At 35.1% G+C, this 27,972-nt stretch overlaps 2 protein-coding genes across 6 annotated transcripts; one reads left to right on the top strand and one right to left on the bottom strand.

The window, feature by feature from the left end:
• The first annotated feature begins 1,011 nt into the window (after window positions 1-1,011).
• LOC130721324 (late embryogenesis abundant protein D-34-like) lies at window positions 1,012-3,720 on the top strand. Of its 2 annotated transcripts, XM_057572098.1 has the most exons (4): window positions 1,012-1,424; window positions 2,461-2,538; window positions 2,707-3,024; window positions 3,110-3,720. In XM_057572098.1, the coding sequence occupies exons 1-4, from the start codon at window positions 1,104-1,106 to the stop codon at window positions 3,275-3,277; spliced, it is 885 nt and encodes a 294-aa protein (XP_057428081.1). In that variant the 5' UTR covers window positions 1,012-1,103; the 3' UTR covers window positions 3,278-3,720. The 2 variants fall into 2 exon arrangements, with proteins under 2 accessions (XP_057428081.1, XP_057428082.1); XM_057572099.1 differs by lacking the exon at window positions 2,461-2,538 and having other exon boundaries at window positions 1,013-1,424.
• A 970-nt stretch (window positions 3,721-4,690) lies between these two features.
• LOC130721323 (uncharacterized) lies at window positions 4,691-27,773 on the bottom strand. 4 transcript variants are annotated; one of them, XM_057572094.1, is made up of 44 exons: window positions 27,602-27,773; window positions 26,910-27,095; window positions 26,528-26,617; window positions 25,567-25,640; window positions 25,243-25,398; window positions 24,763-24,883; window positions 24,533-24,588; window positions 24,204-24,258; window positions 24,045-24,101; window positions 23,838-23,939; window positions 23,197-23,277; window positions 23,042-23,094; window positions 22,498-22,567; window positions 22,168-22,231; window positions 20,537-20,685; window positions 20,315-20,442; window positions 19,845-19,902; window positions 19,674-19,771; window positions 19,475-19,562; window positions 19,275-19,340; window positions 19,124-19,183; window positions 18,248-18,334; window positions 17,721-17,907; window positions 17,458-17,501; window positions 17,238-17,369; window positions 17,021-17,152; window positions 16,876-16,928; window positions 16,737-16,788; window positions 14,589-14,647; window positions 14,312-14,451; window positions 14,066-14,223; window positions 13,216-13,344; window positions 13,042-13,127; window positions 11,669-11,784; window positions 11,469-11,581; window positions 11,172-11,295; window positions 10,918-11,039; window positions 9,268-9,454; window positions 8,965-9,184; window positions 7,898-8,219; window positions 7,169-7,308; window positions 6,265-6,386; window positions 5,964-6,171; window positions 4,691-5,622 (listed from the first exon to the last, which is right to left on the bottom strand). In XM_057572094.1, the coding sequence occupies exons 1-44, from the start codon at window positions 27,704-27,706 to the stop codon at window positions 5,526-5,528; spliced, it is 4,947 nt and encodes a 1,648-aa protein (XP_057428077.1). In that variant the 5' UTR covers window positions 27,707-27,773; the 3' UTR covers window positions 4,691-5,525. The 4 variants fall into 4 exon arrangements, with proteins under 4 accessions (XP_057428077.1, XP_057428079.1, XP_057428078.1 ...); XM_057572096.1 differs by having other exon boundaries at window positions 14,066-14,217; XM_057572095.1 differs by having other exon boundaries at window positions 19,475-19,559.
• Between the last annotated feature and the right edge of the window lie 199 nt (window positions 27,774-27,972).

Below are 27,972 nucleotides of genomic sequence, written 5' to 3'. Positions count from 1 at the left end.
TAGAACGAGGCGTAGTCTCGTGGCTTCGGCCGTGGGTTGTTATTCTAACTCTCTTCATGTGGTGCATGTTGTTGGTTATGAACCCCTGCAAATATTAGGGATTTTATGTGGTTCAAGTCAAAATTGCATTAATTACTTATCAATTGCTTATTCATATCTTATGTGATACTTTAGGTCTACAAGAATAGTGCTAAGAACTCAAAATATAATTCAATCGATTCTACTCCATGATGTAATTAACCAATTTCATCTTTTATATGTTATGAAAAATTATCATAATTTACTTATGCCCTCAATTTCTTTTTTCTACCCACCTGGTGCCGATCGCAGTGATAAAAGAATGACTTAAACTCCTAGGTTGAAAGTGTTTGATTTTTAGAAGTCACACTCTTGGACATATCTTTGACCTTCACCACACCCGGTTAAAATTTTGAGAGCAATTTAACACAATTTTTTTTTCTTTTTTCTCCTTCTTTAGTTCTTTTCACATCATTTGGTTCCCACATAAAAATGCAATCAATCCATATTCTTACATCCATAATTTGTTCGAGCAGAGTGAGAGAGCATTATGGGCAACAAAACTCTCAACAAAACTTAACCTATAGTTGCATTCATCATATTACTCTAATTTAAGACTTCTACTTAAAGTGTGTACGTTACTCTACCTCTTGATGCTCATACATTTCAGACCTTAGTCTAGTCCTTAATTTTATCTCATTTCTGATATATGCATATATAGCTTATAAAATATCTACGGACGTTTCTTTCCCAACATAAACTAAAGTACTAAACTAAGGATAAAAGGAAGGATGCAGATAATAAATGGGGACTTGGTCATCATGGGTGGACATTTGTCTTCGCATTCTCAAACAGACGTCACAAAACCAACCGTGGTTAAGCCACAAAACACTCCTGGTTCTCCGCCAAGTGTTCTCCACCGTGGTTTCTCTCTCAGTCCCTTTGTAACGTGTCAATCCCATCACTGCATGCACGTATATATAATAATCCTTCACCTCTTTATATATACTTTGCATGAAATGCACGCATTAACAAAACACCACCATTGATAGATAAACTGAGAAGAGAAGAGAAGAAGATAGAACATGAGTCAGGAGCAGCCTCAGAGGCCGCAGCACGAGGAAGCTGTCAAGTATGGAGACGTCTTCAACGTCGAGGGAGATCTGAAGAGCAAGCCGGTGGCACCGGTTGACGCTGCCTTGATGCAGAAGGCGGAGAATGCGATGCTCGGGAAGACACAGAAGGGTGGCGCTGCCGCTGCCATGCAATCGGCGGCGGCGAAGAATGAGAGGGAGGGAGTGGTGGGGCATAATGATATGAGTAAAATTGCCACCGAGGGTGGTGTCAGTTTAACCGAGACTGATGTTTCCGGGAGGCAGGTCATCACGGAGTCCGTCGGTGGACAGGTTCATTTTCCATCATTACTATTATTGCTTTTCTAATCATTTTAATACGAAGCCTTTAAAAGTTGAAAAAAATGCATGGTAGGATATACAAGGTAGGCAATGTTAGATATTAATTAAATTAAATCAACTATAAGATAATTATACAACTATTTGGAGGCGGCACGACGATGATGACTTCTGAAGATAATGTTACAACTCTTCATATTAGAAATTGTGGTTTCTTTCAATATGAAAAGTTGTAACAATTATCTTTAGAAGTCATCATTGCAATGCGGCCTTCAAATATCAGTATAATTATCTCATGGTTAATTTAATTAATATCTAACAATATTAATAGTGCTGTTGTCAGACATACAGCAAGTCTCGACCACCAAAATTAATATTTTTATTTGCATTGGTTTAAAACTCCGTTAAACATTTTCTTTTCACTTTTCGTATTGAATCCCCCCTCGAATTTGGAGGTGTGTGCTTTATATATAAATCTTTTTTACCTATATATGGTCCTACTTTACACAAAATAGTCTATGAATTTGTTGATTTCTCAAAGACATAGTTCTGTCTTTACATTATCAATAAGATTGGTCTACACCGAATAGGTCTACAAGAGATATTATCAATAAAGATTAATCATCATCGAATATCACTCTACCAATTATAAAAGATAGGAGTAGATGAGATATAAGTGATAAATGTGAATTTAATATCTTATTTAATCTAATCAAAAGAGTGTAAAGATAGATAGAGAAGAAAAGAGGTCCCAAAGTGTTTCCACGGTTTAGTGGTACACACCTATAATTACATTGATGATCACATTATGAATGCTCAACTAGCTTATATAATTGCAAAATAAGTAATGTGATTGTGTAAGTGTGGTTATTAGTTATTTAAATGGGTAATTTACATGGAATTTATGTATCCTTTATTTGATGAAATAATGAATTTCGTGAAATATTTGTCATATTGTGATATTAATTTATGCACACTGTTTTTTTTAGAAATCACAATAAATAATACTGTTTTTTAATGGGTTTCGTAGGTTCTTCACAACCTAGAAGACAGTGTAACAAAAAAAAATCTAGAAGACAAGGGAAGGAAATTTTGTAAATTAGCTGAGGTACTACAAATCTTTGAAGAAAAATTAATGATGATATCAAGTTCAAAAAAAAAATGATAATATCATGTATATAAATTGTACCAGCTTAAAAGTGGTTAGGTAAATTGATTAATAAGTTAGATAACTCAAGTTGTTCATGTGCCTAATATGTAAACCAATTGGCAACAGGTGGTGGAACAATTTAACCAAAAGGCATCACTGAATACAGTGACACCTCCATCTCTTGTTCAAGAGATGGGCGCCGCCGGAGCTGGTGGAACCGGAGGCATCACCATAGGTGAAGCGCTCGAAGCCACTGTTTTGACAGCCGGAAAAAAGCCTGTGGAGTGGAGTGACGCGGCTGCAATTCAAGCAGCCGAAGTGAGAGCCACAGGCCGAACCAACATTGTCCCCGGAGGTGTTGCCGCGGCGGCGCAGTCAGCAGCTACACTCAATGCTCGAGCAACTAAAGATGAGGAGAAAACCAAACTTGCTGATATTCTGACGGTACGCGAATTGAATTGAAACCATGAATTTTCAATGAAATTAACCACTTTATCAAAGGAACTAGTGAGTTTTTTTGTTGTTGCAGGATGCGACTTCGAAGTTACCAGCAGACAGAGTAGCAACGAGGAGAGATGCTGAAGGGGTGACGGGTGCAGAAATGAGAAATGATCCGAACCTCACTACTCATCCTGGCGGTGTCTCTGCATCTGTGGCAGCAGCAGCTAGGCTTAACCAGCAAGCCAATCATAACTAAGTCATATACCATTTTCTCATTATATATATAGTAAAGTAATGTGATGTAATGGTGTGCTTGTTAATTTTGTAATGGAGTCTGCTTTTCTCCCTAGCTAGAATTTTAATTTGTTTTCTCCAATGTAATGAGAATTTTGAATGAGAAAAAAAAGAGAATAATTATAATGTACTGCCATGTAATTATATCACAGTATTTTGTCATGTTAATAATTTGAATTAGCAAACAAAATTTAAATCAAATTAGAATCCTAATGAACTGTAACTGCATTCAAATTCTGCACTGCGTTTTGTCGGTTTTCAGTTTTCATCTTAGTCCACGTTCATTTCTTCACCCTCTCCAGGTTGAAGAAGAAGCACATACGAGCACTCATCAAGCAGCTCGATCTCTCAGTCTCTGCTCTGTTGCAACAACTTTCATTAGCGATAAAAGATCTCTGATGGCAGACACTGCTGCACATCCATCAATATTGACATTATCCAAGACCTCATCATCCTATTCCTCACTAGGGCGTTCATGGTTGTGAAGATGCTGAAACAAATTGCTAAGAGCGGTAACATTATCATCATGTCCATTCATCAACTCAAGTGCATAATTCTCGCCCTCCTGAATCGCCTCATCTTCCTCACCCACAGCCAAATCGTCTTCAGTGGCTCTTTGACGAGCCTCCCCTTCTTCTCCGAGTTAGTTCAAAATTGGATTTGTGATCAGAGTGATACCAAGTTAGGTGCGCCACTTGATGGGCTTAATCTATTAAAGTCAATACATTTATCTCACTAAAATGTATTGAGTTCCTAAAAATTAAATTGAATACGTTGAAATGTGTTCAAAATACTATTGCTAGGGATAGATCCTCTCACTTGAGAGAGATCCCATCCGCTTAAAATATATAACGAAAATATTAAAAAAATGATTGTTAAGATATTCTTCAAGTGATCATCTCAGTTTATAGTAGTGTTTAAGGATATAAAAGTCGTCTAAGCTTTTATTCCGAAATTACAACAGACAAACAATGCTCTATTTTAACCGATGGATAAAATTTTGTTCACACTTTAATCACACCTCCATCAAATGAAACAAAAGAAGAAATGAGAGTTTTGATAGAAGATATTATAGGAAAAGAGGAGATAAATAAACAGAAAACATGTAAAAAACAAGATGGAAAAGAGTTAGGTGTCAACAAATCAAAACCCTTAACCTATCATGCACACGAATTGAGATATTTGTTTGAGCATTTAGTAAAAACAATAGTTTGAAGTCAATTATGTTTGAGCTGTGAACATCACATAGTGGAGTTATTTCTCGATAAAAGTTTATTTCATTCACAAAACTCGGACCACTTGAACCATCCATCTATTGGTAATAAGTGGTTATTTTGATAGCCATAACAGTTTTCCAAACAATAAAATTGAGAAATGAGGCGCCAAAGACACTTGTATTCGGAAACATCCTACAATAATTTTATCAGTAAAATTACAATTAGGGGCGGGGATGGGATTCAAACTATTTCAGTATTTTTTTTTTCTCTCTGAAGAGAAAGAAAAGGAAATCATTTCTTCTCTTTGGACAATAGAGAAAAAAAGTATTTCTTCTATGGGGGATACGTTCTAATCCAAGAATTCTATAATGTATATCCATTTGTTTGTCAGTCTAAAATCAATCTGATACTTTTACTTTTACATATCTTTCACCATTGAAGGTCGGAAGAACCGTTAGTATAAAAATTTCAAAAAAAATAAAATAAAAAAGCCTGGGCTCATGTAAAAAAACAAAAACAAAAAAAGCCTGAATGAAACGTCAGACTCATACTTCACACTGATTGGGTACAACAAAATTGGCAAGGCAAGGGGACTGTAGATCCTCTCACTAATACTCTTTTAATTGGTTTCTTCATCTCCCTTTTGCTGTTAAACCACACATAATTCTATAACCTGCTCAATAATTTTTCAAAGATGTAGGGTTCTCTTCAAGTTCACGATTTGTTTTCCAAAGGGACTGCATGGAATACTTTGATATGTCGAAAGAACTTGAGGTGAGGTATGGGAAGGTGGCTCACGGAGCTGGGACAGTATGGTTGACCATAATTCATGAAAAAGCAATAGCAAGAGTAGACTGGGCAAACCTCTATTGGTGGTTCTAAGTCTAGTCTATACAAAAAAAATATACAATACTTGCCAAGATAAAGGGGTGAGAAAAAACACACCTTTCTATAAGCTTAAATTTTTTAAAGTAAAGGACTTTAAGAGTGAGCTTATCTGGATTCACTCACTAAGCTGAGTTTTTCCAGAGACAATTCCTTGGTGACTAATCGAAGTAGTACTTGCACTAGCTCCCGTATTGTTAATTCTCTGTCCATAAAAGAACAAAATTTAGAAACAGAAATGGAAGAAGAAAGAAATATATAATGAAAAGAAAAGAAAAACTAGGTTTTCTCAGTTTTTGCTAGAGGTCAAAGTCCCTTTCAAGATTATTTAGTCTATGTTTGGAGAGAAACACTTCATAGGATTTAAAAAAAGATGACACGTAGGCCAAACTATGCTTTGTCTGACATTGTCAGAATCTAGCAGGCATTTATTTTACATTGTGAAATGGCTTAGCATCTTTTGAATTTTTTGTGCATTTATATTGCAAAAGGTTCCAAATGTGTGCGGGCCGAATATAAAGCATGGCCGCTCAAATTTATACTTACCTCGATGTAACAAGCTCACAAAAGGAAGGTAATAGCACAAACAGATGGGGACGATAGTCATGCTTCTCTTTGTTCTCTGCTAGGCCAGTTCTCAGCCATGGCTGTAAAGGGATAATGGATGCCGCATCTGGATGAATTACAAGACGGGCCAGTTCTTGGAGAACGTAAACAATTTCTTCAAGTCTTGCTTTTGGTAATGGACACTCTCCTGCAGGAAAAAGAAAATAGTTAAGCGGCAAATAGTGGGAGGTAGAATAAAGATTATGAATGACTACTATCTTAGATTAAAGAAGAAGCTCACCTAAGTTATTTTCATCTGTCAGAAACCTGCTCAAGATGTATTCACATCTGGTCATGAGCACTGTAATTGAGATTTTGCTGACTTCAGATCTTGTCAAATTCCAATGGACTTCATCAGAATAACTAAGAACATTATGTAAAATTGGTCAACATAACCAAGATAACGTATAGTAAGATCAGAATGTATATTAAAATAAAAGCAAGGGGTAACTCCCGAATAGATGGCTAGTCCGATTTTTATCAAGGGTGAGTAGATAAGATCTCATTAATAGAAATTTACGAATAGAATGCATGAGTATAGCCTCGTGCAATTAGTTTATATTTGTATTTGTACACTCTAAAAAATGTACGCTATTATTAGTGAAGCCTCTAGAGTCTAGACAGCTGTTAGATAGCTGAAGACTGAAGTAATTAATTATTATTCTGTTAGCTAGACTAACGGACCAATAAATACGGTAATTGTACACTGTTTCTATTCATTCAATCATAATTCAGTTTCTGAAATATTAGATCTCTCTCTCTCTCTCTCTCTCTTCTTTGAAATTCTAAACAGAATGAAGCCTCTATTCAGGTATTTACCGGTGTCCCTTTAAATTCGGTGTACTAATCAGGCACCTAAACTATACCAAGAGCATGGAATATAACAAAAGTTGGATTGGGAACATTTTTCTTCTGATGAAATTATACATACTATGGTATCATTAGAAAAAAAAAAATTCCGGAATAATCAGACAATTCTATACAGGATATTCACATAAGAGGTAGATTAGAAAAGCTTTCATGACACCTAAACCATCATCATAAAAGAGAAATTAGTGCTTCCCTAAACCCTATACTTTATGCTCAGATATTAGAAACTGATGTCTATTAATATGAATTAAAAATATGCATTCAAAGGATGGCACCTGCTCAACAAAAATAACTTCTGTAAGCAAGTCAACGAAAATCTGCTGCAGTGCGGAGGCATAAGCTCTACTGTCTCAACAGGCAATGAGCAAGTACGTGATGCACAACGATCCAATGTGGAGACCAGTCGCTGCAGAACCTGAGAACACGCACAGTATTAGAAAGGGAAAAGAAAATTGCACTGAACCACAAGATAATGGAAGCCTCATTGGACTAAATAAACCGCAAGTGCAAGAAAAGCTCAAAATAAGTCCATCCACGAGAATTTTGCAGCAAAAAGAGCACATTCCCCACTTGCAAGCAATGTTTTAAAAACCCTATCAATCATTAAACCAGAAAAGGTATCGACTGGTTCACGGTTCAATGGTTGGAGCTACCATAATTATATATGTGTGTGTGTGTGTATATATATTCATATTAAATATACTAAATGAAGGCAATAAAATTTAAAATAAGATAAAGAACCAAGTGAATGATTTTAAATTATATTTCTAACATGCAGTCACAGGAATATAACAACATAAAACATACTCCCTTGGAGTTTTGTTTTCTTCCTGCAGCCTCGTAAGCCTTGGTCAAGCTTACGCCTAAACAAGCAACACACCACCTGATGCCTACACCAGCCAAGCCTGTCTTTCTTTAATACACTACCAGTAATACATTGGATGTGCATGTCCATAACATGGGGTACCAACTACAATTATCAATATTATTGGTGAAATACTTACATCGAAAGGGGTGTCAATTGGCAATTGAAGGACTGAGTCACCAAGAATATTTAAGATAGACATCTCTAGGGACTCATCAGCCTCTAAGACAACTGCTGAGAGAGAATTTGAAGGAAGAGCTCGTCCACAATATCCGACAAGGAATATTTCATAAACATCAGCAATTTCTTTCCATATACGTGTTCTGACAGGTTTACTAATGCTTGAATCTAGCCCTTTGTTGGTTAATTTGGTGACATAGTCAACAACAACACGATTGAACGCCTCAACAGCTAACCTCCAAAGTGCACTATCTGGATTTTCTCTTCTTGTTGTCATACACCTGAAAAGTAACAACAGTTTTATTCCACAATACTCACACAACTAAAGACAAAAGGATGACATTAAACACACATCAAGTAATCAACAGGGTAAATATCTTCAATCCATCAGTCTGCTAGAAAATGAACAAAACATTCTCAGATGGGGTAAATATACTGTATAATTCCTCAGAGAATACTAGTACCAGTATGTTAGCAGTATCAATGGCTTACAATATCGACAAAGACTGAAACTATTAAAGAAAAGGATAATACGTGGATATTCATGAAACCCTGCACTCTCCTCTACTTATTTCCCTGCCTCTATCTTCTCCCCCATCTTTTTTCTTATAACCCACGTGGCTAAACTTTCCCTCCGGATTTCCCTTTGATTGTCTAATCATTTAATTATCCGTGACCGTGATAACCTATTTGAGCCCTTTCCTAATACAAACCTTAGTAGTAGGAGGTTTCCTAAAAGAGTCCCATATTCTACGCAGTAGAAACCAGATCTGATCAAGTGGTAGAAACTAGAAAGTACATAGCTGTCAATTCCAAGGGTAAAACTTACTTTTAGGAGGAGCTACTATAGAGGTTGGAATGAGTAGAATTCATCCCAAGCTTAAGTAATTTTTCATTGCCCTAGTTTCCAATAAAAACTTAAATGAAAAAAAATGCCCTCACCACCCATTATGCAAGTTATCCTACCCTTCCCCTTAACAGCAGAGTAGCAGAAAACAAGTGAAAATAATTAAGAGCAATTAATACCTTCCAAGGCTTTGGATAATTTCAGGGTATATAGTATACTTTTCAACCGCAGGTGCCTGCAGGAAAAGATCAACCAGCATAGGAACTAGCTTTTCTGCAAATATAAAACTAGGAATGCCTGCATTTATAGATGCGGTTGATCTAGAACCTGGAGACACTACAACTTTATTAGGCAATCCTGGGGTAGCCCCATTTTCTGAATCATGTTTCACCTGAGAATCTGCAAAAAATAACATAGATATTACACTTTCACCTAAAGGAAATACTGGAAACTAACTTAGGTACAGCCAGATTCTTTGATACCTGGGATAAGGTCTGATCCTCTTGCTTGATCTATTTTACCATCCTCATTCTGTACATGAGAATCCTGTCTAGGAAGATATTGCAGAAACTCTTGAAGAAAAACAGGCCACATAGAAGAAATGTGCTCTGTTGGACGTAACAGTGGTATGATTTCCAGTATTGTCCGCAGCACAGGTGGAACACTCCCCTAGAAAAATGGAAAAATGCATTCATGTGAAAGTTGTTAAAATTGAAAATTCTTTCTTTAAAACTTTTGAACAATAATGCAGATTCTTTATTTAAAAGCAAAGCAAGATTTGAAGAAGCATTGGCATTGAACAACTAGACTAGAAGAAGTCCCTCCAGACATAAACAAGCTAACATGATGGAACATCAATATAAAAGGCCATACTCATAAAACTTATGGAATTTTTCCTAATGATAGTTGGTGTAGATCGCATAATTAATTTATTTCCCTTTCTTCCATTGTGCAATGAACTGAAAATAAAAGTGAATAATGCCTACGGATACTCATAGGTTACCGTTCCAAATTCTGTATTTACATCAACTATAGCATCTGACCGTCTGTTGCTAAGTTAGTACTACCTCCGTTCCTTATTAACTGTCCACTTAGAAGAAAAAAATTTGTTCCTATATATCTGTCCACTTAGCATTTCAAGAGAGTTCCTTATTAATGCCTTGTGGGAACAATAAATGAGGAAAGATAAAATACATTCTAAAGGGTAAAATAGGAAAACAAATAATACTTTTATAATAATAAACAAAATTAATTGCACTCCTTAATGTGTGTTTCTTCTCTCTCCGGACAGTTAAATACGAACGGAGGTAGTATGAACTATGAAGCATTATTGAAGATGTCAACAAAGTTAAAAGCAATCAGAAGTTTACAAAAAGTAGATAAAAAATCATCATGGAACATGACTCAAAAGCATTGATGCTCCAAATACGAACAGCTTTTAATTTTTGTGCTGCATTTGCTTGCTAATGTCCAAACTCCTCTTCACCTGTTAACAAATTTTAACTTCCATATAATTTGCTTTGCGTGCTTTCTCATGTCAGAGAGAAGCACGGTACAGGAGAACTCCAGTCAACCTTTACAATTTGTTAAATATTTCTACTACACCCAAATTAGTACCCTGGCCTACACCTCGTTACCGGCGAGTTAATTATTGGTTAACAGTTACAGTTTGAAGACAACAGCATTTAGTTGAGTAGTTACATCTTTTCCAAGGTCACAAATCACAACATAAAGTTCACAACTTCATAATGCCACGTAATCTGTTAAGCAATATTTATGTGGTATACTTCATTTATGTTATATATGGATACTTGTTTGCTTCATATTTTCTGGGGATAATTATTTGTTGACACCTCAAAAATGAGGTGGAATGAGGTGGGGGAGGAGAGAGATAGAAAGAAATATAAAAAGTAAGAGAGATAAAATATAAGATGTGATAAGTGATAAGAGGAGAGAGATAGAAATAAAAATATGTGAAAATGAAGTGTATAAAAAAGGAGGTGTGTATATATCATTGTTGTATTTTCTGGTGTTGGTGGAAAAAGTAATGAACACAACAATAACAGTTCCACGTTACAAGAAAGCAAGACAAAATAATTTTAACAAAAAAAGTTATTAAATTATAGACTTACAAATTCTATTTCAAAGTTATCATTAGTTAACATGGCTTGCTTCACAGCCAAATCTATGATTGCTATCAACTGTGTGTACATGACATCATTGAACAATCCTTGAGCCTGCACATAAAGCTCCCCTGATAGAATTTCAAATTATCAAGTAAAATCAGTCTCATGCGAATATCACTATTTGAAGCTAACTTTGCTATGGTGTAATGTACACAGATAAATAAAATCTTAATTAACAAAATGAAATATAAATACATTACCAAGGCCATGCAAAATCTCCTGCTTCACCTTGTCAGTGGAATTGCCACTGAAATTGGAAGGCGTTTTCAGAACAAGCTCATAAACATCAACCACTGAAACAAGGTAGGGCATTGGCATATTTCCCTATTCAGAAACAATAATCAGTACATTAAATGAGTATATTTCAACTTGTACTGCTTTCTTATATTTGTTAATTGATTAAAGATGAAGGGCATTTGAGGGAAACTAAATTCCTCTGCCTATTCTCATCCAAAAACAGAAGATTAGCTCTAATCCAGACCATCCATCATCACTACCTTTGACGAATGGGAGTTAACAGTTGTCTGCAAACAATTAATTGCTGCAAGTGCTACTTCTTTACTACGATATGAAATGCTCTTCTCAACAAATTGAAGCAATGATTCCCACCCTACACAGCACCAAAATAAATTAGGACTACCGGAAAACTACGCCAACTGAAACTACCATTTACATCAAATTTAAATAATGTACCGACCAGACCAGAAGTTACTCAAGGTTGTGAAAAAAGGAAAGAAGAAACGTAATATACGTGCTATTCCACCAAGAACAAGCACAAGAGTTTCATCCCACTGCTTCTGAGCTGTGTTACGACTGCAAAATTGATTGTGATATAAGTATAAGTTGAAAGAGCTGAAAATAATCACTCAATTGTATCATTATATTCAATTACAAGAATAGTACTATCCTCCGTAGTTGAGTGGAGGAAGGCATCAGGGGAAAGGATGACAACTCAAGGTGCACAACTTCTAGGTTAATCTCCCCCTAAAGATGAGAACTACCACAGAAAGACTCTGTTTCATGAAAGGTTCCATGGAGATAAAGACATGATAACTCGGAGGATTATAACATGTGTATCCCTTCTTATCCGTGCATAGCTAGTGAAGATACATTTGACAAAGAGTTAGGGGTATGTAATGTGTAACTGTTTCAGAGTTTTTAATCCTACATTTCTTTCTACCTTTTCAGTCTCCCTATACCTCACCATGATATTGTAGCCATTTTACCCTGCTCTCTCTGTTTCTAAGTCTGTTTTGTGGATCAAGCAATCAGGTTATATCTCGTCTTTCTAGTGGTTTACCACATGAGCCTTTGTCCATTTCAAGTTCTTTGTCGAGTTTGTTAGTTAGTTGGCAGTTATTTTTTAAGCTTATTAGTTATTACAAGTTGTTAATACTGGAGTCAAATGAGTTACCCGTAGTTGATTGAACTTATTAAATTGTGTGATTCTTTGTTTTTTACTGAGTTAAAGTTTTTAGTTTGTCAGGTTTGGTTTATTCAAAGAGAAATTTAAGTAGTACGAAATGAATTTCACGATGTAACACCGCTTCTGTTTGTTTTAAAATTAGTTCACGCCATTTATCAAGTATTCAACCTGTGATTGGTTAAAATGGGTCCAAGTCAGCAATTCTTACTTTTCTTCGACTATTTTTTTCGTAATGAATAGTAGAGCTGCTATTCAAAAGATGCTGTAAGCTTATGTAAGGAATTGTGTTAAGCAATGAAGGGAAATTTAGGAAGTCCTGTGGGATAAAGAAAACAGTCAGTTTTAGGGCACCCAAAGTTCCAAACAAGTGTTATAATTTAGTCGAAGTTATACTATCATGATTATGATTGTTTTTTAGTTTCATTATGGAAGAAAATAATAGTGGTAATGGTATAATAAGTGAATAAAAGTTCAAGACCTACGGGATCAGCATTATGTACACTGCTCCGGAGTATTTTCAGTGAGTTTATTTCCCTTACTTTTTTCGTCCACCTTTTATTCTTTCTATTTTCTCAGACAAATGTATCACTGAGGCCACAAGTAAACAAAATAAGTAAAACAAAGTCAATGTCAAGTTCAAATACCTATGATGTATGAGCATGTGAACTGCTTTTCCTCCGCGAGTTCCAAGTTCTTTACCTTGCCATTCATCTTTTGATGAAGTAGCAGCCTACTTATCAAATGACAAATTTTCAAAATACATCAGCTTCAGCTGAAAACAAGCTCTCAAATATCGACCACCAATAATTTCAGCTTACCATAAAAGAAGCACGATCTAATGTAGGAAATACATAATTCCAAAGACAATCTTCCCACATGCTCTTTGAAAGCTTTTGCCCATGAGTTCCTAAAGTTTGGAAAAGTGTCCTCACAGCAGAATTCCTAACCTGCAAAACAAACTCTCAGTGCCAGAATTTTCACATCCAGAACTCATAGTAGAGAGTAATGCCATTGTATTTAGGTCATAGTACTTAAAGGGGGGTAGGGCATGCTTGATGTAAAACCATTTGTATGCTTTCACCCGATAGGTTTAACTTTTGGAATAGTTGGTCTGGTCATGACTAATATCCCCATAGAAACATCCCTGGGCTTATATGAAAAAAGTTCATATTCACACAAACCACACGAGAAACAGATTAATTTAACAGGATTGCTTGAGAGTTTGAGCTCTCAGCTCCTTGAATTTACATTGACAAGGATACAAAACTAAATCCCTTAGTTTTAAGGAGTGAAATTATATGCACAGCTAGGGAAATCAATAATTCAATATATACAATGAAAGAACAACATTAGGGAAATAAAGAAATAAGGAATCATCAACAAAAACAAAGGAGAAAAATTTGTTATCACCTCTAAAAATTGCTTATGAATATCCTTCAAACAAATACATTATCTAAAAGTCTCAAAAAAGATTTATGAAGGAAGGGACCAGCAAAGGGAGAGAGATTTATATGCACATCAATGGTACACTCAACAAGATTCAATGGTTGATAAGCAAAATGGATACAGGGAAATCTGTCGTTAGGCATGAAGAAGAATGTTAAAAGCACAGCAAAAAGAGGGGGAAAAGTGGAAAGCAAAACAAGATTAGAAATTTATTCATTGTACCTCTGGTCTCTCATCTGCCCCAAGGTTTTGAAGTAATGAGAAAACTGAGAATAGAAGCTTCTCAAAATCAGTACAATCATCCCTCACATTATTAGAAAGATTATGTGTTTGATCCCCCATCTTTTCATTGTCTATCTGCTTCACGATGGAACCTGCACCTGACAGGTAGGACCATTATAAAAGACTCCGTATAATTTCAGAATAATGCCAGTTTATGAGCAGATGGCTAGACAACAAGATCTGAACCTGTTTCCTTTTCTTTCAAAGGCCCATCGAGAAGACCCTTGGCTATGAAATCAGTCATAGTCCACAGGAGTCCAACTGCTGTCAAACTTATGTTTAACTCTGTCTTTTGAGCACTGTATGCTCCAGTCACATCAACACACCTGTAAAATATGTAACAATCCACATAAAAAACGGAAACAGCCCATTTACAACCCAAAAATGAGTAAGAATGTAAAAGAAATCATAAACACGCATGTATGAACAATGCACGTTGGTAAGGTGGAACTCGAAATCTCACACTTGAAGGCAGTCTGAAGGTAAGGTGGACAGTCCATCATTCATTATCACTCGTAAGCTCTAGGAAGAAACAAATACTTTAAAATTAGATATTATAATGTCACAGAGAAAGGATGATACTTAAAAGACATAAAAGCAGTTCTTTAATAGCACATGAATCATCTAGATCAAATATGTAAAGAGAGCTAATCATGCAAGCAAAAGGATTCAGAAAGCTTTGATATGAGCAATAAGCACCAAATAAAGAGACTAAGAAATGGATAAATGAATAAATAATTAACATGAGAGAAATGGAATAAACTCATGTGTTTATTATTTAAAATGATTCCCCAGAATTGACTTGTAGATTGTAAAGTAGTGAGAATTTATGCACATCAAACACTTAAAAAGTATACGCTGATCAAATGACCGATTAGATTCATGCCTCAAAAACATCATAAAGCGTAATGATGATGATGATGGGTGTGCCCATAAATACTTTTTTGACATGTAATAGTTCAAAAAAGAAAAAAATGAATATGGAGTATATTGGAAATTGGGCAAAACTTAACTCTACCCCAAAAAACAGCTCAGGGGTGAAGATTGATCTACCCTTTATAATAATTTTTAGCCATATTTCTAGTCAACAACCTTAACAAAGTACACAGGAATTTGGTGAAAAACTGAAATTAAAAAAAATGCCAGTCCCAAACAATATAATGCCATATTTATCTGCTAACATTTTAAAGTTAATTCACTGAACTCACTTTGCCAGTAATATGCTTTGTCATAAATTTAATCGATAAAAAAAGTAGAATGAATTGTTATTTACAAAGCCTATGTCAAGCTCCCTCATATGCAGTGAATTTGTTAAAAAACAAATCAGAAAAAAGGGGAAATATAAGCTTGTTTGGGTAGGAAGAAATCTCAGTACAATTGTAGTACCGAAAACTCAGTACATCCCGTCTCACATTTTTATATTTTAAAAAGGGAAATAATGGACCATAAACGCCAGATCTATTCATTTAAAGAGTGAGAGGGAGATTTGAAAATCTTCCCTAGAAAAGAAATGGAAAGAATGTAAAAACAAGGAAAATAGAGGAAGGTTTAGCTGATTTACCTAATAACTATATTTCCCTCCTCCTCATATTATATGTCTCTCAAGGTAACGCACACGTCTTAAGAAAATGATTAATTACTCAAATTCCTTTGATGAAATAAATTGTTTTGATTAAATGCCTTTATTAATTAATAGTAGATATTGAAAAGTTAAAAGAATATAAAGCATCATGCTTCACTTTGTAGTTATTGTAGAAGTTAGGTTAGGTGGTAAAAATACCAAACTTGAAAAGGTATGAAGAATAGTAATTTTATTCATTAATCATTTACATTATACAAGCTCCAATACTTTTAGGCAAATGTGCATGATTCCTAATTAATGAAAATAAAGAAAGAAGAATAAAAAATTGTCCTAATAATTCCACTGCAACATGGTAATATTTGCAGAAGAAATAAAAACTATCGTATAATAGTATTTCCAACAACCAGCCAATAGATCAGGGTATTATTGGAAAAAAATAATTAATATCTTCTTAACATTCTAAAGTGACAAATAGTTTGAGGCAAATCAAAAGTGTAAACTAGTTCCTTGAAAAAATTAAAACTAAATAGCAAAGGAACTAAAACTAAAAGGTTTACTTATATGAGAGAAAATTTAAAGGAAAATTGAAAGTGTAACTGGAACCAGGTAGTGTAGGACAAGTAGTACGTCTTGAAATTAAGGGATTTACTCTTTTAGTTTATGAAGAGAGAAAATGGAAGTATTTTAAATAACTGTTGATACTTAATTAATTATTGACTCAGAAGTACAATCTTTATAGACTAGATTTTTAGAGGTTTCCAAGTCTAAACAATAAAATCTTATCTTATCCTAATCTATCATTAGAAAATCATAACAATTTAAAATCTAATCCTAACAAACCGTCTCAACAAGATATATCCTAATAGATATTCAACAGAATAGATATCAATAACTTTTCTACTGAAAAGGCCACCATTTGATAAGAAATTTTCAAAATTAAAATTGTAAGAGGCTGCAGAGAATTACTAATAATAGTACACTCAATCTACCGATAGCCACATCGCAATAAATGCTGCAATTTTAATATACCTGGAAACCGAGAGTAACAAGATCCTTCTCTGAAACATCTGCTGCTACATACCTTACAGTAAGACAAAAGTACAGAGATTATCAGATTAACAAAAGGGTTACCAATAGACAGGTGCATAAATGGCATAAGAAGGCCAACCTCAACAATTCAAGTATATTAGGCCAGCTGTAATGAAGTTTTTCTCCATATCTCTGGAAGAATTTGTAAAAATAATATCATATGAAGAAACAAACATAAGGAAATAAAATGAAAACAAAACTTGACCAGCCAACAAAGGCATTACCTCCAACACATGCAAAAGAATTTTCAAAGATCCAACACGAACGTCTATGCTTTGAGTAGAAAAATAAAGAACCTTTAGTGGAGATATAACAGAACATTCAAGGGTCCTCAACTTATCAAGATTAGCTTCCATCTGCATATCATGGAGACACATTAAATCCTGCTATTAATAAACTGCTGGTTGCCAGCTCCATATAGAAATTGTAGAAGGTTCTCACTTCCGGAGATGTTTCAAGAGATTTTGATTGTTTGTAGTCTTGGAATCGATCAGAACCTAAAACTGCAGACATAGATTGATCAAGTGCATCCAGTGCCATGTTTTTCAAATGTGGATTAGAATGATCGGCAAGCTGCAAAAGCATGTCAAAATATCAAGAGGGATGAAAATGAGACGACCATTGCCACATCAACGAAACAAAAAGAGAGAGAAAAGCATACCTCAAGAAAGTGACTAACAACTTGATCCCAAAATGGCTCCACTCCTATGGCGAAAAAAGGATAAGATAACATTCTTAATACCTTCATCCAATAAAACATGCAAGAATGAAAATAATCGTAATATCTAAATACATAAAAAGAACCAAAATATCACAAGATCTACCAATGAAAAATGGACCAATGGAGGATGAAAAAATGTACAATTAAACAACATCCACATAAGTCTATTCACTATTGTGCTCAGAATTATTGAAGCTACATACTGTGAACATTATTCACAAGGATGGATATCATTCTCTCCACTGAAAAGCTGATACTTCCAATTTTTTGACTTGTTGTTGGTCCCGGTCCACTCGAAGCATCACACATGCATTGATGTGAAAGTTGGCATAATGCAGAGAGGAGGGATTTTACAGCAGAGACATTCATCAGAGCAGAGCTCTCAAAGAGCTGTCAAATAGAAAAAAAATACAAGGTTAGAACTTAGAACCACTGGTCTATATATTCTGAAAGAAAAAATGCAGAAAGATACAAAATGAATGATTAGTTAGTAATGAAAATCAAACTTGTATTCTCAACACTAAACATGAAAAAGATTTCCATGTAAAAAAAAGTCATTACAAGGAAGACGTATTTTGGCAAGGACTTGCAGATGACAAGCCCACTAGCACATGAAGAATAAGATTATAGGATAATTTTAGTGAAATTCATACAAATCCTAAATTGAGTGCGGCAGTTGAAAGTCTTCTTCCTTGTAGCACATCATACAAAAGTAAATTGGTTTATTCACCTGAGAGTTTAAAGAAGAGAGTATATTGAAGTCACTGTATTGGGTAGATGACTGCCTTGTGAACTTTGGGACAGGGGTTGATACCTCCTGCAAATTTAATGGTCATGTACTCTATAAGCTTTTATTGAAGGCGCACCACAAAGAAATTCAACAAAACTATGCACCATACAAAATTTAATTTGACAAACTTTAAAAAAAAATCACATTAGAAGAAAGAAGGATATAGTACAGCAGGAGAGGATAGAAAAAACATCATTAGTAGAGGGAAAAATAACAAAGAAGAAACACGGAAAAATCAAACTAACAAGTAAAAAACAATAAAGCTGTCCCTTCATAAATTATTCGCAGGAAACCCCATTATTAAAGACACATTTGGCCAAACAATAAAGAAAGGCCTAAATCACTTCATGCTAGATACTCCAAAACCAGTGACAATCACATTAATATAGATCCATTTCATCATTTATGGTACTAACGGCACAAATTGAGCTTAGGAAACTGATCCAGATGGATGGAGCTGTAGGGCAGGGAAGGCATGCAACCTTTTTATAGCTAAAGTCATATGATAACTGTAAGGAGAGCAGACCATTTAGCAATTAAACCAGACCATCTTAGTTATTTACATGTTCATGGCTTGGCCCTATACAAAAATGAGCACATTTTGTCTACACCAAGAAAAAAGATCACGGCTTACATGCTGCTAATTCATGACTTTTGCAAAACTCTTGTGAGGCAATTGAAGCCCAATTTCACTGAATAATAGAACAACAACAATTGCAACAACCTAGTCTCTACAAGGTAAGGTCGACCATATGAATCAAATGACATCATCATATATTAAACTCTACTGAATAATTGAATAATAAGTTAAATTACCTGAGTGGTAGCATGTGGGGAATGAATTGCTCGATCTAAAGCTGCTAGAGTTTCCAACACCTGTAGGTGTTGACCATAATTACTTATTAAGGGGGAGAAGAGAAAGACTAAATCTGCTAACACAAAGCAAGCGAAAAACATAACACCGTACCAAAACCCAGGATGGGCCTAAAACATTATGCAACCGGTGAGCAATGTTGAAAAGAGTTCTCAAAGCCTAGTTCACAAGATCAGTCAGGGTGAAATGTGTAAGTAGTTGCAAAATTTAACATAATCAGATGTAAAAATTCACTGAGAAAAATAGGAAAATGGATAAGTACACGTTGGGGAACACATAACCAGAAGGAACACCTGTACATTCTTGGGAGTAAGCACAATGTTATCCCTCAGGTCAACTGATAGTTCTGACCGTTTTGATATAGGCGATGGCAAAGCACTGCTAAAATCTCAAATTTTAGCCAAAATCTAAGTATTGTCAGCTAGAATGATTGAAAGACAACAAAGAAGTGATAAGCAGAAAAGTAATAGGTCGACATTTAAAACACCTTACCTCCTTTTTTCTGTTTCAACAGGAAAATTGATGGTAAATTTGCAAAGGGATGCAAGAAACGAGTTTAAAGGTTCTACAGCTCGGAGAATCCCGCAAGCCTGTGAAATCATACAATCCACTATCATACTTAAAAGTTCAAAATTAATTTCAAATGCCAAAAACAAAAGTTACCTGAGTGAATGCCTGATATCCCTTTAATATTTCTAATACAATGGCCTCTCCTTGTGACCTTCAAATACACCACAGGTCATATGTTAAGGAGTATAGAGAAATCATAAAAAAAAAGTGTTAGGATTAGTTGAAACCAGCAGAATATAAAATAATCTTGGATAAGTGAACAGTGCCTTATAGGAAGGATTTATCACAAAATCAAGCAAATTATTAAAAGCGCCCACCATCCAGCCCAAACTCAAATTTGAGATGAATAAGAAGGAAGTTTATGATATATCTGAAAGCCTTAAAACTATTTTTTCCTAAAATAACAAAATACTATCCACACTAATTCATGTCTAACTTTTTCAAAATTTCGGAATGAAGACCAATCTATAATTGGTCTATCATTGGTTACTGAATGGAGTAAGAAGTTTCCAACAGTGTCAATTTTTATTTATACAAAATGCACGAAGAAGAAAAAAACAAACCTTGATAGAATAAGGGATAGCGCATCAAGTATTGTCAACCACAGTGAGTCAACCATTGAGATGCAGAGAACTGCAGTTTTACCAGTACATATTACTAGTGGATCTTTATCACATCTAGGGGACTCAAGCTGAATGGACATAGAGAAAGCCGCATTAAGCAACATAACCCAAAGAAAGTTAAAGAATGGCAATGGAAAGAACATAGAGAACGTATAAAATTACATCTCCAACATCTATGGCTTCATCTGTTAAAGTCGCAACAGTGAAAACAACCCCTAACAGGCCTTCAACTGCCAAAGTTATGGCATGTGCTTCACTAGCTACTAAGACTGCAGCATTAGATGCATCATTGTCTAGACTCCACTCAATACCTACAAAAAGAAACATCTCGTTCATTATCATGAATTCTGTCAAATATCACAATGTCCCATACCACTTCTGAACTTAAAAAACCACCAGGGTTAAGTAAACTTAAGCCTAGAACAAAACTGATAACTCCGTTGAGGGCTTAGTCAAAGCAAAATTATATATTTAAATAGTCAACCTTATCAATTGATAACATTATTAATAGAAACCTAAGAGAATTTAGAGAGAGAACTGAAACAGAGAAAATTATGTATATTTCCACTCTGTTATGTTGAGATATCTTGTTCTGTTACTGTAAATAGATTGATTCAACTCAGATTTACTCCTTGTAAGATTTCATTGTTAAAGTTTACCTATTTAGTGGGTTGTGTAATCCCTAAACTTTAGGAATTGACTAGGAATTTTTTAATATAAATATTGTATTTCTGAATCATTTTCATACACATCATTTATTCAAATACAGTTTCAACTTGGTACTAGAGCTTTCGGGCTCAAACTTTTGGGTTCAGCAGCCGGCTGACCCATTTTTCAGTTTTTGTCAGGTGTCCAAGGTGACATAATCAACTGTCTCAGAGACCACCAATTGGTCTCTCCTCCATGCCTTGTCTCCAAAGCCACCTTCACGCGCCCATTTTATTACAGGGGCTTGTCGGCATGTGGGGTTCATGCACCACCATCTGGTTGTTTGTTCCTCGCGCCGCTGGTCTAGTTCTACTTGCCGGAGCTTCCTCGTTTGTTTGTGACATCTTCTGGGTTCATGAATCTCACAATTTAGAGTGGTCTTCAAGTCTAGTTTTGTCAGTCTAATGTTGGTATTGAAGTTTTCTGATTTCGTGGTCTTTTCCTATTCGTACTAATTATCGAGCTTAGTCTTCTTTTGATGTTGTTTACTCCAATGTTTGGGGTCTTAGTTGTGACTCTCTTGTCTCAGGATATAATATACTTGCTACTTTTATTGATGATTTTTTTAAGGTGTCCTTGGCTATCTACACCAATTTAGTTGTTCTCATACACCACAACAAAATAGAATAGCTAAGGGAACACAAACAATAAAAAAGTTTAATATACGTACAAGGTAGGTGGGTCTGTTAGAAATAAAAACCATTCATGCATCTTCACCCAACAGCTTAAGATTTTGGGATAGTTAGTTTATGACATGGTATCATCTACGACCAAATGACCAAGGGTTAGATTGTAATTACATCATGTAAATATATCAATTAGGTTAAACCATAAATCTTCATATTTATTATTTCATGCCTATATAATATAGCTCTGTTGTGCAATAACTTTTGCACACGGAAAGGATATCATTAAAGGATCATTTTTCTATGGTAGAACAAAAGAAACCTCCCAACAGGATTACTATTAGACTTCCCACTCAGCTACTAAGATACTGGGTATTAAAGAAGTCAAAACAGTATTTAACTTCAGAAAACAGAGATAGATCTGAACTAAACTGTTCACCTAAAAAATAAAATAAATACCTTTTGCCTTGCTACTAAACATTCCTGCAACAGCTGCCAGGCTCTCCTCACTTGATTCTTGAACCTACAGAATGCATTTTAAGTTTCTTCTACCCATAATTTTATTTTCAAATACAGACAAAGGACAAAGACCCCTCACCCCTGCCCACATATATGTTATATAAGAGGTGAATTACAAGATGTGTAAATTAAAGTCAGACGTAGACATAGAAAGTAGGCAGCATGCAAAGAAAAACAACCAGAGTTAAGCCATCCAATTTTCCTTGGTATCATGGACCAAGATACATGACTTTGAAAAAAGGATGGAAGCATATGCTGTCAAAATCATACCTGTATACTTGAAACAACCCTGGCAAGAGCTTTAACCATTCCCTCCACAACATTTGTATTCTTAGGGTTCCTACAATTTCAATGAATAGAAGCAACATTACATAATAATGAACTTAGGTCATGTTCTTCTAAATCAAAATCTGATATCTTTACATTAAAAATATATATTCAATGGTTATCAATGCCCAATAAGTAATTGAAGAGAAAAGAATGCAAGAGGTTTGGTTATGGTATTGAGCTTCAACGAATTTGCACTGTATCAAGTTGCCACGACTAACTAGAAAGTCCAGGAGAACTGGAGAACCTTATGTAAGGAAGTACAACTAAAAAAAATCTTATGCCAATAAGAAATTTAAAACTCCCACAATTTAAATTAAATCTTTAAATTTCCATGGATCCGACAAGCAATAAGCTATCTTGGCAAGTTTCATGAGGCACACATACTAGTAGGACAGCATAGTAGGTATAAGGCATACCGATAAACCAATACTTCCTACCATAATGCATACAACTTTATGAATGTTTTTGTGTGTATTTTACTTACATGTCAAAATTCTGGAAAAGAATCCGCAATGTCCGAGCCTCAACACAAAACCCCTACATACCATCATTTTTCATTGTGAGGTTAAAGACTTGCAAAGTGGAACAACAACCTTATAAAAGAAAATTAAAAAGAATAATACTGCACGACTACATTACCCTCAAAATCTCAAGAACAAGAATGCGATGCCATAATGGCAAGTCAAGAAAAGTAACCTTCAGTAACATACTAAGAAAAACCTGCCCATAAAACAAAAAAATTAGCATCTGGTTTTGTTGAGATGTTAAATAGGGTTGACAACAAAGGACAACATAATAAAAGTTTCGTATCTTATATTATCAACAAAGAATCAGATGTCAGCTGGGAAACAAACTTTTTACATGCTTAGGGTACATTATAGAATACTCCCTCCATTTCTGATCTTTTGTTGTTTAAGGTTATGCACATTGTTTAAGAGTGCAATCATTGATATATTTGTTGACATAAACACCCCTATTTAATGTTGAGTTAGAGTGAAGAGAGAGAATCATAGTTATTGGTTAAGAAACTTGTTATGATTTTGATTGGTGAAAATAAGAGGTGGTTGGTGAGAGATATAATATTAAATGAGGGTTATACATGGAATAAATTGAGAAAAAATGCATTGGGTTGGTAAAACAACAATAGTTTTGAAATTTAGGCCAAGAGTTAAAACAACAAAAGATTAGGAACGGAGGGAGTACAATTATCCAAAAAGTCATCTGCACTGACAATTTTGATAGCTTAGTTGGCATGAGCCATGTGGAAATAGAAAACTTACTTCACATTCAGTTATAAGGGAAGAACTGTAAAGTCTTATAATATGAGCAACCGAGCGCAAGACCAAACGACGAAAGCTAGGCTCACCAGTTTCTCCTTCAAGCTGATTAACACAATGAAAATCAACCTTTTTACACTTGGAAAAGATAATCTCACTAGTGAAACATCATCATAAAAATGTTCATACATGCTTTGGGGCACTAATTACCTCAGCATTGGTACGAAGTGATGTCATGAGAAGAGAACATATCTGCCGTCGTAAAGCCTGACAAGTTTTGAGCAAATATATTGACACGAAAGAACAAAAGATGTGGTGCCGGTATGACTAAAGACCAGCAACATTCTGAATTAAAATAAGCATACCCACTTGTTCATAGGGTAACAGGATTCTGAAAACAGCCACATAATTTGACAAAATGAACCTGTAAAACATGTTTAAAATATTATAATGAGGATTAAAGAGCAATGCAGACTAATATATTGTTTCAGACTTTCAGTACAACAAGAGACAAGTAAGTTGATGTTGCAACATATTATGTTTCGTATTTTTGTTTCAGTGGATAAGAAACACATGAACTTCATAATTCAACCTAAGAATAAACAAAGATGTGATTGAATCATTAATAAATAAACATCGCATCCAATTAGTAAAAATAACATAAACCACACATTCCAAGAGTATTTCTTAGTTCTTACTCAAGAATATCAAGTGCGAATGTCCTGTGAAGAATATTAACACGTAACCAGATCGCCTGTAGAATAGATGGAAATTAATGTCATACAGTAAGAAATGGCATTTAATAAATACTAGCATTAAAACCATTTTGTTGGAGTATCGTGTCTGTGAGTCACAGACAGACACGATACTCCAACAAAATGGTTTTAATGCTAGGGGGAGAAAAAACAAGTTTCAAATAAGCACATACAGATCCACCTGCGGCAAGAGATGTCAAGTCTTCAAGCAAGCGCAGCCCAAGTTTTCCAGTTTCAGTTAATGTATCCCTCCTCTCAGGAGGCCCTCCAGAAATAGATTCATGATCTAATGAACTGTGCATAATTTTAAAACACAATATATAACTTGAGACAACACCATTAAACAATTCTTTATTTACAATCCTGTCAATCCATTCTAATTATCATAGAAACAGAGAGAGTGAGAGAAACAGAAAAACTGATTCTGTTATTGAAAATGATTGGGCAGTGACAACTGTGTGCATACTTAACTAAAACCTTGACACTACAAGTGTATACCATACTCTATCACTTAACTAACAACTTGATACTACAAGTTTATGCTATACTCTATTAAATAAAAAGTAAAAATAAGATACATAACCATTTCATCAAGGAAAAAGGAATAAAAAAAACAGTAAGCTGGAATTGTGTTCATGAGGGGGAAAACATACTCGGATAAATTGATGCTACGGTTAACATCACCAGTAACTGAACTTGTCCGAGAGAGCTGGCCTCCAAAAGAAAATTTTCCGGCAGGAAGAGACTCAGCCAAAACTACGCGATCGAAAATTAAGGCCACAGCTTGCCTGAAGGTAGCTGCAGCAGTACTGTAAAACAATTGCATAAGAATAGAGAGATAAAAAGGAGAATTATTACATCTCTATAAACATAAAGCAACTGGTGAAGGATGTAACATTAATATGGACAAAAGGTCACCATAGTGAAATACTGAACTGAACTGCAACATTATAACACACAAACACACACATGCTTACTTCCGCACGCTGTCAGAAGAACGAGTGTTTTCAAGAAGCCTGAGACATATACCGAGAGCTTGAGACATAGTATCCTGAAATTAACAAGATATTGGTGGTAACAAGTCAATCAAATATCCAAAGGTTATTCCAGTATGTTTATTTATTTCAGCTAAAAACATATAGTTGAACAAAATTTGGACAGCATAATGTTGCCATTTGCCACACTATTATTCCATTTCCTGTATTTTCATGAATCACTTAATGATCTGGATCCCAGTATATAATAAAATTTAACCGCAGAATCAAATAAGCCATTTTTATAATGATGTTCATCTCTTTCTATGTGCAGAACCAAACAGAACCCGCAAGAAAAATCATAAAACAATAAAAATTAATTGCTATTCAATATACAGCTTATATAGGGTTTTGTGTAATATATGGCCAACCTACAGCGCTAGAAAAATGCTAGATGGTTCAAGTGGAATATGGTCATTTAGCAATTTGGGCAGTAGGTCCACTGTCTGCTAGTATCGCACAACCTAGTCATGTAGTCCATCTTTGAAAAGAAAAAAAAATCAAATTTGCTAGAATGCTTTAATTTAATATGACAGTGATTTTTCTTTAGTTGATGTTGAAAGAGAGGAACCGAAAGATATGCAATTTGATATCCATGTCTCTCTATTACACAGCAGAAAATATATACTAAGAGTCATAATAGAAGGATTTACAGTAACCATAATTATTGTAATCACGTAATAACATAAAACACATAATCAACCCCATAAGTACTTTATTTACACTATTTCCAACACTTTCCCTCAAGCTGGCTTGGAGATTATAAATCATATACACCAAGCTTGTTACAAATATGACTAATCCGATAACACATTATAGTCAGCATATGCCAACTTCCAGGTCCAACTATAATATAGAATAATTGTCGTGAAAAGAAGCACCTATAGTTCATGCTGAAGCTTACCTCGTTTTCAGGGAGTAAACGTGACTGAAATATTATTGATATTGTTTGAAGTGTCTTCAGCTGAACACCCTCATCCACCATTTCAGCATGCTGGCCAGGGGACAATGAAACGAAAGATTATAGAATATTACATGAATTTAACTCCCACAAGAATGAAACTTAAATATTATGTTCCAGTTCTTGCAAAATCCTCAATATTTAAACCCAAATCATCAAACGGAAGTAAGAGGATTCGAAAGCTTCCATAATCAAACATAGCTAGGCCAACCTTAAATAAAAAGTATGACGCAATATGGCCAAAGGGCAAAGAGTAAAGCCAAAAGTAAGATCCTGCTAAAAGTTTTGAAACCTTAATACGATAAAACTATATATCTATGCTCACATCTTTCAGCGTAGATAAAATCTCCCTCAGAGCTGATGGAGAAACAGCATCATGAGATATCAGTTTCTGCAGACACGAAAGCCCAATAATGCTAAGCTTGACTGTTCGGACCTCACACGCCATCAAAAAGATTCGTAATATGTCCTCATTATGCGCAATTTCATCAGGACTTGATAACGATCGAAGCTGCAAGGAACGTAAACATCTTAGAAATCCCGTATTTATCTAGAACGAAAAAAAAATGAACAAAAACAAGCAAACAAGCGCCACTTTAAAAAAAAACTGTTTCACTTCTTAGTATTACACTTGTGCATCGAACAAGATAATTTCAGACCGTTGCATCGAACAGTATTGAATTATAGGCTTCCCTAAAAGCATTGTTCAAAAATTGAAGGAAACAAAAATTGTCATGTTCCTCATTTTCCGAGCATCCAAAATTTCAGCATTGAGCTTACTCTAAGCTAAAACCTACAATTCAATTCAATTCAATTCAATCCTATGCCATTACAATAATCACGATGATCTACAAGCAAAGTAGTGGAAATTGAAATCTAATCACATTTTCCTACCTTCAAACTCAGCTCCTAGACTAACCAAACACTCAATGCAAGCAGAATAACTAACAGACAAAACCAGATGCAATTCAGAATCACTACTATGAGAAGAAATGTGTGGAGTGGAGAGTGTATAACCTTGAGGATTGCGTGCTCGGCGCCGTCTTTGACAGCAGGGTAGCGACGGCGAGCTTCGGCGGAGAGGGCGCGGAGGTCGGATTCCAAGACCGCCATGAAAGCCATCTCTCGGAAGTGCGTCGATGGATGGAAGCGCGGTGCTCGTAGATCTTGAGCAAAGGGGAGAGAAGCATAGATCCTCTGTGATGTGAGTCGCACACGTGTGGAGGACTTTTTTTTTGGTCGAAATGTGGTGGGCTGGATTGAGGAATGAGAAGAAGATTTGGGCTGAGAAACTATCCAGGCCCAATAATAAATCGATTATTGATGAGAGATTTATTTTTATAGAATATTACTTTTTATTTTACCATGCCACATAGCCTTTTTTTTTT

This window comes from Lotus japonicus, chromosome 5, assembly GCF_012489685.1.
Source record: "Lotus japonicus ecotype B-129 chromosome 5, LjGifu_v1.2".
Taxonomy (NCBI): Eukaryota; Viridiplantae; Streptophyta; class Magnoliopsida; order Fabales; family Fabaceae; genus Lotus; species Lotus japonicus.
This window is presented reverse-complemented; position numbering and strand designations above follow the sequence as displayed.